This window comes from Hemiscyllium ocellatum, chromosome 44, assembly GCF_020745735.1.
Source record: "Hemiscyllium ocellatum isolate sHemOce1 chromosome 44, sHemOce1.pat.X.cur, whole genome shotgun sequence".
Lineage (NCBI taxonomy): Eukaryota > Metazoa > Chordata > Chondrichthyes > Orectolobiformes > Hemiscylliidae > Hemiscyllium > Hemiscyllium ocellatum.
In genome coordinates, this window is record NC_083444.1 from 4,957,641 (window position 1) to 4,971,248 (window position 13,608).

The window sequence follows — 13,608 nt, forward strand, 5'->3', positions numbered from 1 at the left end:
GGGTCTGTGCAAGTCAAAAATAACCACCTAACTATTCTAATCTCATTTTCCAGCAATTAGTCCATAGCCTTCTGTGCCTTGGCATCACAAATGCACAGCTATTTCTTCTGTGTCCTCCTGAATGAAGTCTGTTATTTTGTTCAATTTACTCACCTTTGATTTTTGTGTTATCTTAAGTTATGTCCGAGGTCATCAATATATTTCAGTAATAACTTTTCATCTTTATAGATAAAGATGTATATGCATTTCCGGATAGTAGATTAATCTGAGCTTGATACAGGTCGAGAAGGGGAGAGTGGAGTAATGAGGTTAGTCAGGGATTGAATCAGGTTATGAAGAGAAAATGAGGCAGTGGGATTAGTGTGGGAATGATGATAAAGAACAATGGGGAGGGAGGAGAGCAGTATGATTAGTTTGGGATACATACATGGCTATATGGAGACAGTATGTCAATGGAATTAGTTTGGGGATTGATATAGGGTGTAGGAAAGGCAAGAGTCAACAGAATTAATTTGGGTATTGCTACAAAGTTGTAAGGAGAGCAAGTTGGATTATTTTTGCATTGGTATAAGGATTTGGGGAAATAAGGCAATGGGAATATTCAGGATTGATCTGCAAAGCAAAAAAGGATGGGCTGAATGGCCATCTCTTGAGCTCTAAATTTCTGTGACTCTCTCTTGTGGATTCACACTGTATCTAATGTTTAAGATAGGGTTTCCTCCCACAATCCAAAGGTCAGGTGAATTGGCCATGTTAAATTGCCCATAGTGTTAGGTGCATTAGTCAGGGGATTGGGTCTGGGTGGGTTACTCTTCGGAGGGTCGGTGTGGACTTGCTGGGCCAAAGGGCCTGTTTCCATACTGTAAGAAATCTAATCTAATCTAAAAAAAATCAATATAGCGTGGCTGGTTGAAATGTTAAATATCATTGCTGTCCACCTGTTCAAATGAAGGTATTTTACAAGTGAGTTGAAGAGCAGAGATTTTTCTTAGTCTCATTCCTAAAGCAATACCATTTAAAAGTAAATTCATAACCATCAGTCTAATCAGTGCATGTGAATTGTACTCTGCACAAAATGGCTGCTGCATTCACTTACATAATAGTGGCTGTACTGTAAAAATAAACTCTTTTGTATGAAGTAGATTTGGATGTGAAGTTTGGAATGGTATGAATGCAGTATAGCATTTCTTTCTTTTTGAAGCCCTCAACTTCATAAAAGCATGTGAGGAGTTCTACACAGACTCTGATGATGTGGAGGAGACTCCAAGTGCAATGAGCTTAGCCCAGCCCATCTTCTCTCGGATTGATTGCTCATCACAGCGAGAGCATATTGCCCATCGGGGAGACGTTTCCCAAATGGTAGCTCGTTGCTTCCACTTCAGAGACAAGTCCTTCCTCCTCAAAACCTTTGGTCTCCAGCCGTCCAATTTTTCTGGAATCCCAGCAGGTCAGACTGAGGATCTGGAACAATGTGAACCAGCATGTTGCTATGGATACTACACTGTGACCATTTTAGGTAAAGTGAGTTTGGTTAACAAGATCTGGAAGTTTTAACATTTTGCTATTATCAGCATGTATTGGCAATTTGTGCAGGAGCTTCTGTATCTTAGGACTAGCCTGTACATAACAGTTTTTAATTGTCATGAGGCTTTTGGGAAAGTGTGGACAGAGGTTAGTTTGACATACAAATCTCTAAGGGGAGTGTAACTGCTTTGAAATTGATACAGGGAGAATGTGAGGACTGCAAGTGCTAGAGATCAGAGTTGAAAAGTGTGGCACTGGAAAAGCAGAGCAGGGCAGGCAGGTCTGATAGGAAAGTCTTATTTTGTTCAGTTTACTACCTTTGAATTTTGTGTTATCTGAAGTTATACCCGAGGTCATCAAAATATTTCAGTAATAACTTTTCATGTTTATAGATAAAGATCTGTAAGCATTTCAGGATAGTCGATTAGTCTGGGCTTGATACAGGGCTAGAAGGGGAGAGCAATTCCACTCCAGGACATGCTGGATGGCCTCCTAATCAAGGACCGCAATTTCCCCTCCCAGTTGATCAACCATGCCCTCCAGAGCATCTCCTCCACTTCCTTCCCCTCTGCCCTTTAACCTCATCCTTCCAACCACAAGAAGGATAGAACTGCGCCCCCCCCCCCCCCACGTCCTCACCTTCCACCACATTAATCTCCAGATACAGTGCATCATCTTCTGCCATTTCTGTCACCTACAGTCAGACCCCAGCACCAGGGATATATTTCCCTTAACCCTCATCTGTGTTCCATTCGTGGCTCCCTCGTTAGGTCCACACCCCCCACCAACCCACCCTCCACTCCCTGCACCTTCCCTTGCTACCGCAAGAGATATAAAACCTGCACACACACCACCCACCCTTTCCCTGTATCCAAGATCCCAAAGGATCCTTCCGTATCTGGGAGAGATTTTCCTGCACATCCACCCACTTCACCTACTGTGTCCATTGCTCTCGATGTGGTCTCCTCTACATTGGGGATACAGGATGCCAATTTAGGGAACATCTCTGTGACACACACATCAAACAACCGCACTGCCCTGTGGCTGACCATTTCAACTCCCCCTCCCACTCTGCCAAGGACATGCAAGTCCTGGCCCCCTCCCCTGCCAAATCCTAGCCACCTTACGCCTGGAGGAAGAATGCCTCATCTTCCGCCTTGGGCCCACCAACCAGATGGCATCAACGCCTATTTCACCATTTTCCTCTTCTCCCCTCCCCCACCTCTTTATCAGATCCAACTCTCCAACTCGGCACCACCCTCTGTCCTACCTGTCCATCTTCCTTCCCACCTATCTACTCCATCCTCTCCATTGACCTATCCCTATCACTATCACCCCCCACCACCCTCGACCTATTGCCTTCCTAGCCGCTTCACCCCCACCTGCATTCTCTGATTGATCTCAGTCCTCTTCCCACCCCCCCTCCCCGGCCAACCCACCACCACATTCCTGATGAAGAGCTTAAGCCCAAAACATTAGTTCTCCTGCTTCTTGGAAGCTGCCTGACTCGCTGTGATACAGCTGTGGTGAGAGAATAGAGCAGTGGGATTGATTTGGGATAGTATTCTACAGGGAGATATTGGGACAAAGAGAATTAGTATTGGATCCCTCTTACAAGGAGTTTATAAACACCGGGCCAAATGGCCTTCGGTGGACTCTAGACCTGCTTGGTTCTAGTGCTGTAGATTGCAATTTTTGTTCCTTTTCTTTGTAAGGTGTTCTGTGTTAACTGGTATATAATGTCTCTGATACTAATGCCCTTCTGAAGGCTTCTCCAAGAGTTCATATGTGACCTATGCGTCAGTCCTTTTAAGATCTCCCAGGGATATGGACAGTAATCAGGTAAAAGTTACTTGTTTTCAAATCATTCCCATGAATGGAGGCTTTACATTTATTTGTCTATCCCCAGTTGCCTTAAGGTTGTTGTGTAGACCTATTTGTCTGATCACATCTTTTTTGCCTTATTTGAAATTTGCACCCCTAATGTTTGGTGGGAGGGATGGTTTTGATGGTGATCTCAAGCAGGAATCCTGTGTTCCTTAATCTAAGGGTGTAACCAATCAGCAGATGAGATTATTACAGCAAAGACTAGAAACACCCTCAACAACTTGATCTTGAGATAGGACAAAAGGGGAAATATGAAACAGGAATCTTACTTGTTTTGTCCTCTCTCCCGTTCCAGGACTGAATGAAGAACTGTCTTTAGATGCCATCTTTCTCCCTATCGTTTCCAGGTTGGATCACCGAGCTATGCATCCTGCCAAGCACAGCAACACTCTGATCTCCATTTTGGCTCATGGAGGGCTAGCATTTAGCCAGACCTGCCACACTGGCACAGATTGCTCAACACCTTCCCCTGGTAAATGTCTTTACTATTACCTTCTTTCTATTTTCCTGAATGGACTGACTGACTGACTGAATTCCAACTGCCTATTGATATCTCGACTCAGTCCCCACTCTTCATTTATAAACTGAAACAGCGTAGATTGTATAGCAGATAAACAGGCCATGCTAGCCATATAACCTTTGCTGATGGTTATGCTGCACTTATTTGTATCCCATTCTTCTTCTTCATCTCACCCTTCATTAGCACATCGTTCTGTTCCCTTATCCTTTAATGTTGAAGGCATGACAATTTTTCCCAGCAGGCTGAATTCAAAGAGGTCCTATTTTGACTGTTACAAGAGCCTTCATTTTGCTGTGTTGGGAGTTTTGAATTAGACAACAAATAATAGGTGCAGGAGTAGGCCATTCGATCCAGCACCACCATTCATTATGGTCATGACTGATCATCCACAATCAGTATCCTGTTACTACCTTATCTCCATAACCCTTGATTCCACATTGGAGTATTTTGTAAACTTTCTTGGAGTGGATAACATTTGTATAATTTATAATCTGAAGTTCTTTCATTGGTCTGCTTTTCACATTTTAGATGCAACTTTCAAGGAGCTTAAAACTGCTAAACTACTCAGATTGATGGGTGTAAGTTAGAAAAAAGCAGCTGGCCATGCACTTTCAGTAGAGCTCTTTGTTAATATTTCCCCAAGGACTATAGGTATGTCATTGTGGATTCTTCACTGAGTTATCTTTATCTCAGTAAGGGATAAATTCAGTTAATCAGCTTAAAAAGACTTTAAGGGTTAGTTGTCTTTGATGTTAAGTCTAAATAGAAGTTTGCTGAGCTTTGAAAGATCTGAATGGATATGTTTGAATGGTAGTTTACAAACTCAACTGTGTATGCTACATACTTGTATTAGATTGTGTTTAGATGTTTAATTTTTTATTCATCACGGTATGGCTGTTGAGGCCTGCCAATGGCGGCTACTGGAAAGTGGTTATGGATGAGGCATGGTTGGGGGTACAAGTTGGTATTTATGGAATGAAGACCCATGACTGTGGGATTAGTCAGAGCTAAGAGGCACCAAGATATCACCATTGTAACGTGGTAACATCCACACAATGCACTTAGATTATGAGCTCATATCTCTGGAGTCAACCTTGCACCTTCTGCTTGTGTGTGTTCTGTATCCTTTGTAAATTAGGAGTAGGCTATTGGCCTTGCACTGCCATTGGTTAAATAATACTTGATCTGATTTTTGCCTTTAGCTTCACTTTTTACTATTTCTACCCTTTTGATTCAAACAAGCATCCATTTAATTCATGGTGGTACAAAGCACAGTGGTTATCACTGCTGCCTCACAGTGCCAGGGACCTGGTTTCGATTCCATTCTCAGGTGACTATCTGCGTAGGTTTCCACTGAGTGCTCCGGTTTCCTCCCACAGTTCAAAGATGTGCAGGTTAGGGGGAATCGGTCGTGCTAAATTGCCCATGATGTCCAGGGATACGCAGATGGATTAACTGTGTAAAATACAGAGAGGGTGGGGTAGGGGTTGTTCTTTGGAGGGTTGGTGTGGACTTGGAAGCAGGTCATTTGGCCCATGTTCTAGAGATTCACCCTTTAAAATATTCAATGATCCAACTTTCATTGCGAGGAAGATAACGACAGACAATAAGCCTGTAAGACCATTTTCCTCACTTCTAACCTAAATGAGGTTCTTATTTTTAAAATGTCTCTCAGTTTATGGGAAAAAACTTAAAGGGAAAATGCTCCCAACAACTACCCATCAAGTCATGTTTTTGTTTCAATAAGATCACCTTTCATTCTTCTAAACTCTAATGAATAAAGTTTGAAAACCAAGCAGTACAAAGAAGTGAAAATTGACTTGACAGTTGTTATTTAGCCTACACATCACTGATTTGTTACAGGTGACATTCTCAGATCTGCAGCCGGTCTGGAGGAAATGCTGTTCATCTTTATCCTCGATATCTGCAATCAGGGAGGCACCAATGTTGAAGTCGTCGTCAATCGTGCCTATGTCCAGCACAGAGCTCTCTGAACCATTCAGGCTCTTTGTTGTTTCCTTTGAATTCCCCCAACAATATTTGCTCAGACTGGATCGAATATGCAGTTCTGAGTTTACATTGGAATTTTAGTTTTGTTTGATTTTTTTACTTAAAAGAAAAAAGCTTTGTTCCTATGGAACTGTATCAATTTCTGTCATCTCTTCCCATTGCTGCGAGTTAAGACCCTATTGGTGAACAAAGACCTTTCTCATAACCTCCCCCTCAAGATGTATACTCAAGTGTTTGATGGCAATCATGTGGAGAGAACCTTATTACTAAAGGTATCCTGTACCTATCCCTCACTGACTCAGCGGTGTTCATTCACCAGCAGTTCAGTGACGGAAAAGATTTTTCATAATTCCTCTGCGTGCGACCTGCTGTGTGAAGATTTATTTCTATGTATTGACATTCTGACTAAAGGCTCAGGTTTCATTCCTGTCAAATTCTGAGCTGGCTGATTTGAACCACTGACCCAGGTAAGGTCCAGTATCATTGTGGCATGGGGAAGATGGTAAGGAGAGAGCAAGAGAAAAATAATGTATCTTTTAAGCAAGTTGTTTATTATCAACATACTGGGGGGTGGGGGGGAATTGAAAAAAAGTGTTAATACTAATTAAATTTTTAACAGGGCTAAGAGCAGAATGTTTAAGTGTCTTTTCCCCCTGTTGCCAGGGAATGCAATCAAAGGCTTTTTATGTAAATTTGACATTACTTTTTCTATAAATATTGTCTCCAGCTGAGCAGTTAATTTTAAATTTATTGGAACATGCACCAACAGTCAGATAGCTTATAGCAAATAAGCTGGTCAGAAAATAAATTATTAGGCTGAGAGCAACCTCTCAGACAGTGGCATCTTTACTGTGTGCACAATTCATATTGAGTGAGTAGCTAGTGCAAGGTTGGGTACTGTATTATACTTGTAGGTGGTTTTCCTAATTCTTCTGTGATTTAAAGCAACTAATTTTACTGATCAAATTAGCAAACTGCCTTCTGGCATGGTATTTACAGCATCTTGCTCCTTTCACCCTATTGACAGTATCTGGAATATACATTATCCAATGTGATTTGTTTCTATTTGTGTACAATATGAAAGGGTGTTTAATCAAACTATTTTGGTAAAGGATTATACCTAAGCTCTGCACTCTTCAGGTAATCTCTCATGTTTCATTTCAGATCGAAGAGTGAAGCAGGTTTGGGTGAAGCAGCTTCTTTTTAAAAAAGTTATCTAGGATTGATCTACATGAACAGGAAGAGAAATGGGAATTGGTGCTGGGTGACTTCTGAGGCCCAAATGGGCGAGAAAGTCGTCAACTGGCACAAATTCTATTCTAAGCGTTAACAAATGACATGCTGAAAGCATTGTGGTTGTTGGCACTGCTTGAGGACAAGGTATCAGACAACACTAATTAAGAAATAGCTAATAGTTGCTAATCAGCTGTCACACAGCAGGAGACTTCTAACTCATTTAAACTTAATAGTTACCCAGGAAAAAAGAGTAGATTTTAATTTAACTTGTGGTTAACTGTCAAGCTCTAGTTCATCCCAACATTTCCAGGCTTGAGACCGATCCATCTACTTACCAGGCTCCCTATTCCACCTTTACCATATTACACAATAAAAGTCACAATGGGAGAGTTTGGGAAGCACTGTCCTCAAAAAAGTTGCAAAACCTTAAATGAATTTTGAATTGCAATATGCAGTGCACTGAGAATTCAAAAGAACAGTAAGTCAAAAAAAAAAAGGCAGTATGTTAATGAAATTCTTTCACTTTTATTTTTCACATTTGGAATTCAATATAGAGCAAACAAACCAGGACATTACGTTTTATGATTCTTGCACAGCAGGGGTCTTCAAATTTACCATGTGCTCCTGCAATTTGCTGCAAGCGTCGAGCCATATTGGAGCAGCACACGCAATATTGGCAAAATAGTATTGGAACCTGCCAATATTTATGTGCTGCTAAAGTAGAGTCGACAGAATGCTCCATGATTCCCTTGTTCCAGCACCCTGGTTGTTGAATCTCTCCATCCAGGGAACTGACAGCATAAATTACAACTAATCCCACATCTTTAAAATATGTATTATAACAGAGATAATGTGAAACAAAAAGTTAAACCAAGCTATTAGAGGAACCTCAATTATCTGGCATTCGATTATCCAAATGAAATACTCCCTGCCCACATACTTCGGATGATAGAGGTTCCTCTGTACTGCAAATCACGTCAGATTCAAGCTTCATCTTAGTTTTCTATTCTTTCCTTCAGCCCCTGGTGAACCTTGCATTGTGCATTTTAGTGCTCCACCTCAAGAAACATTTCAAACCACATTTACTGCATGTTTTGAAGTTCTCCTGAAGTTGATCAAGGCACAGCATTTAGATAAAATGACTAGCAAAAATTATATAAAACAAATACAAATTCCAACAAATTGTTCCAGACACAGGGAAAAAACCCACTACCTATGCATATCTGTGCACAATATGGATACAAGTACCACTTTGGGATAAGCCTGTAAGTTTAATGCAGTGTAAACTAAAATAAGTAGAGTTCTATGTATACATATAAGACTGCAGATAGCACATACCTCCAAGTGAAGTGTGGCTGCATACAGTTTAAATAGAGTGGATATAAAGTTTAGTACTTGTAGCACATTTAGATTTGCAAAAGGTGCCACAACAAAGGTTATTATACAAGATAATTGCTTTATGGTATTTAAGGATGATATACTACCCTGAACCTCGGTGAACCAAAGGTAATTTTCAGGATAGCAAACTAACGAGTCAAGAGTCATATAGTACAGAAATGGACCCTCCAATTCATCCATGCTGACCAACTTTGCCAAAGAGTTTGATTTGCTTACATTTGGCCCATATCCCTCTGAATCTGTCCTATTCAGATACAACATTTAAAATATTTTGATAGAATCAACTGCCAGAGGAAATGGCACCTAAATATGAACCCCACAGATCAGTGTTGTGCCACAATTATTTATGATTTTATTAATGGCTTTGAATAAGAGATCATCATTGTATTCTCAGCAAATTCGGGTACATTAGAGGAGAATCAAAGAGACTGGAAAGGGATACAGGTAACTTACAGGGAAGTGACGGCTAATGGTCTTATCACTAGACTATTAATCCAGACCTGGGTTCAAATCTGCAATGAATTTGAATTCAGTAAAGGTTTGGGATCAAGAGATCAACAATACCCATGAAAATCATTGTTAATTGTCAAGAAGAACCCATCTGGCCCATCATTACCTCATCTGACCTACACATGACCTGAAGAAGGGTTACACCCAAAATGTCAACTTTTCCACCTCCCGCTGCTGCAGGCTGGCTGTGTTCTTCCAGCCATGTATCTGTCTACTTTGGATTCCAGCATCTGCAGGTTTTTGTCTCTACGTATGACTCCAGCAATGTGGCTGACTCTTAACTGCCATCTGGGTAATTAATAATACTGGCCTAACATGTCAAAACCCACATACCATAACTGAATATATTTTTAAGAAGTAGACTTTTTAAAGTCGGGGGTGAAAAAGAAAAACAATCAGTAGATGGACGATATCCTCATTGGAAGAAAGAACAGAACAGGAGGATATTATTTGAGAGAAACTATAAAACACTGCATTATAAAATGATCTGGGAGGCCTTAAGTCATAAAATGTCAGCATTCAAATACAAGGAAATTAGGAAGGCAAATAGAATATTAATTTCTGTAAAGAGATTGAAGCAGAAAATTGATGACACATCAATGTAGTGCACATTGATGACACCACAGCTTGAATGCCACAGTGTTTTGGTCATTACTTTTGGTGGCCCATGTGTGTGTTGGAAACAATTTGAAGGTGCACTAGACTGAATCCTGAGATGAAGGATTTATCTTAGGAGGAAGGGCTGAGCTAATTGAGCCTATACCAATTGGAGATAAGAACAAAAGATTATTTTATTAAAACAAGATTCTGAGCAGGTTTGAAAATAGGGGGGGTCTACAATTTAAGAGAGGTGAAAAGGAATTTCTTCTCTCATTGGGTCATTTGTCTTTAGAAATTACTTCTCCAGCCAGCAAAAAAATCTTGTCACTGAATATATCCAAAGCAAAGTTGGACCGATGTTTATGTGACAAGGAAATCAATGGGAAACAGACAAGAAAGTAGATTCAGGGTCTTAATCAGATTACCTAAGATCTAACTGAATAGCAGCCTCACAGCGCCAGAGACCCGGGTTCAATTCCCGACTCAGGTGATTGACTGTGTGAAGTTTGCACATTCTCCGTGTCTGCGTGGGTTTCCTCCGGGCACTCCGGTTTCCTCCCACAGTCCAAAGATGTGCAGGTCAGGTGAATTGACCATGCTAAATTGCCCGTAGTGTTAGGTAAAGGGGTAAATGTAGGGGTATGGGTGAGTTACGCTTCGGCGGGTCGGTGTGGACTTGTTGGGCCGAAGGGCCTGTTTCCACACTGTAAGTAATCTAATCTAATCTAGCAGAGCTTGAGAATCTAAATAGCCAATTCGAGCTCCTATTTCAAATGTTATGAAGAACTATGTTTTTACATAGGTATGCAAGTTAAAATTATTGTTCACAGAATTCCATCCATCCTGTGGAATGTTGGAGATGTGGGATGGATCTTCAGTTGTTTCATCAAGGACTTGCCCTTGCATATAGTGAGAAGTGGGTTGTTCACTGATGATTTGAAAGTGTTTGGTATCATCTGTAATGACTCAGGTACTGAAGCAATCCATTTCCAAATAAAGCAAAAGTCCTGGACAATAGCCAGGTTGTCTGAAAAATGCCCACAAAGGTCTGGTAAACACCATCGCCAAGAGAATCTAACTATTGGCCCTTGATGTTCGACAGTATTACCAATGAACTTCCCATCATCAACATCCTAAAGATTATGGTTGGCCAGAAACTGAACTGGACCAGCCACTTAAAAACTCTGGCTCCAAAGAGCAGGTCAGAGGCTAGAAATTCTGAAGTAATTCACCTCTCAACTCACCAAAGAATATCTGCCCACAAGATACAAATCAGAAATGTGATGAAATACTCTCCACTTGACTGGTGAGTGCAGCTCCCAAGCATAACACCAACCAGGAAGAATCCACTGAAATGGCACCATTATCCACAAACCTTCACCAGTGAGGCACCATTCCACAGGATGCAGTGCAAAAATTTACCAAGGCTACATAGAAAGCACTTTGAAAACCCAAGACCACCACCACCCAGAAAGACAAGGGCAGCACATACATGGAAATACCACTACTTGCAATTTCCCCTTCAAACCCCACACCACCCTGACTTGAAAAGATACTGCCATTCTTTCAGTTACTGGATCAAAATCCTGGAACTACCTCTTAACGGCACAGTTGACTTTAGCAGTCAAGGCGAAGCTCACCACCATCTTCTTCAGGGCAATGAGGCAGTGAATCCCGCATCCCATGAGTGAAGAAAAACATTCAAGACTGAGATGAGGAGGAATGTCTTCTCAGAGCATTGAGAGTCTTTGTAACTCCTTGCCACAGAGACTTGGAGAGGATTAAGTCCTTATGTATACTTAAGCATTAGATACACAAATTCTTGATCATTAGGGGAAAATAAATGGTTCAATGGAAAAGATAGCAAAGTGGACATGAGGAATGTTGGATCAACCATAATCCTGTTCAATGGCAGAGCAGGTTCTAAGGCCAAAACTGCCTATCCTGTTCCTATTTCTTATGGTCTAAGACTGGATAAAAATCTTCGTCCTGAAGTGTATTGTTGCAGATATGCGTTCCTCAGTGGGTTGCAGCATAATAAACAAGGAGGAACAAACCTTTTCCAGAAGGCTTACTATCGGTGACTGAGTGTCATCAGCACTGATTGCAAATACTAATCCACCCCAATTCTGCTGCTTGATTTGCAATGTTAATTTTTACTCCTATCAAAATTTAGACATTTTGTATTATAGTTGTAAATGAAATGGTACACTGAATTCTATGCAAATAAACACATTCACAAAGTTAGTTTGGTTCTGGACATTCTCAAGACACTGTTTACACATCAAATCTAGGTTTTTCGTTCTACTGCAGAGAAGTTGAAATATACCACAATTGTGAAATAGAAATTGTTTTTATTTTCATAGAGGGAGGAATGAACAGCATCTGCCTTCTGAAACAATTAATAGTTGGGTGCTAGCAATATAATTTGGGATACACTTTCACAATAGTCTGCTTCTTTTAGAGTGTTAAGAGTACCCCTGTATTGTGTTTCTGGAAACAATTCATAAAACCTGATGCAGGCTTTTAAAGCAATACAATATTGATTTAAAAACAGAATTTTTGCTAAATTATAGCAATCTAACAACTCTGAAAAGATACCAAATTCAGAAGCAGGATCAAGGTACTGTCACTTGCATGGCTGCACAGAAAAGGAAGAAACATTAAATTATAAGCATTACATATGGGATTTGAAAGGAGATTCCAAGAAAGAAAACTAAAAATTGATCCAATAATCTTTATGTGGGGACTATTAAATTCCCGGAAGTTGCATATTTACAACCAAAGAAAAATAACAAGGTGATCAGAGGAGTTACTAATCATTTTGTTAAAAATTCACTAAGAGGATGCAAGGCCATTATTTACCACCCAAACAAAAATGCCATCATGAACCTTTCTGAATACAATTGGTTTGCTAGGCTATTTCAGTTAAAAGTCACTGTCACTGCTCTGGAGTTACATGCAGGCCAGACCAAATAAGGATGGCAGATTACCTTAAAAACACATTACCGAACTGGGTAGTTACAAGGTCACAAAGATTAATTTTATTTTGGTCCAGATAGTTATATTTAATTAATTGATGAGTTCTCCTGCTGTTTACTTCTGGATCCATAGTGAAGGTCACTAGATTTATGTACGAGTCTAGTGCCTAATATAGTTCATATAACAGCGATGAAACAACAGAAGTAGAGAGGAAGGGATCTAAAGCAGATGAGGAGTCACAACGTACATCTAATCACAAACTGGGCATAGTACAGCCAGAATCAACTTTGGTAAAACCTGTCTAACTCTCTGGAGGCATTTACTCGGCTACGTGTGTGTGGTGTGGTTGGGGAGGGGAGCAAGAACCATTTATAAGGAGTAAACAATCTCAATTGCATACAAACCCCCAAAATACTGAAGACAGCCCTTTTATCCCACTCTTACCCAGACTTCCCTGAACTCTCCATAACAGCACAAAATGATTTGGATATTCAGTACATGCAAACCATGGTGTGCTGCTGTGGTGAATACAGGTATTTTGGGATAAAGGGTATGCGGAGATTGAGAGAATCCAGCAATTTCCTTTAGCACATCGCTCTGAAACAAATAGTGAAAATAACATTTAGCGACAGATAAGGCATCATCCACAATTATTTGTCTTCCTTGTAGAACCAGCCAGTCTTTGCCACAAAACGTTTTCATTCTACATACAGTACCATGTTGCAAAAGTCTGATTCATTGTCTAATTCCAAAACTAAGTTATATTGTAAAACACATTTTAACTCTAGAAAAATTGGGGTATCTGGAGAAACTGGGAAAAACAAGTGCAACTCAAGCAAACTAATTACAATCAAAAGGCAAGCTTTATTTCTCTTCAAAGTCAGATTAACATGAAAGCCATAAACAATAGGGGGTCTTCACTCAAGATCTACCCTTCCTTC

At 40.4% G+C, this 13,608-nt stretch overlaps 1 protein-coding gene across 2 annotated transcripts in view; it reads left to right on the top strand.

Annotated features, from left to right (window-relative positions):
• The window catches only part of LOC132835336 (RPA-related protein RADX-like), a 39,449-nt gene extending 27,530 nt beyond the window's left edge, over positions 1-11,919 (top strand). Inside the window, exons 13-16 of one of the 2 annotated variants that reach the window (XR_009647304.1) lie at positions 1,202-1,516; positions 3,707-3,883; positions 5,795-6,408; positions 7,106-11,919. Coding sequence is in view for 1 of the 2 variants with exons in the window: in XM_060854782.1 (XP_060710765.1) it covers positions 1,202-1,516; positions 3,707-3,883; positions 5,795-5,925 (623 nt within the window). In the remaining variant the exon portion in view is untranslated. Of the gene's footprint in view, positions 1-1,201; positions 1,517-3,706; positions 3,884-5,794; positions 7,067-7,105 lie in introns of those variants that run through there. The other variant, XM_060854782.1, reaches the window with a different exon arrangement.
• Positions 11,920-13,608: the final 1,689 nt, after the last annotated feature.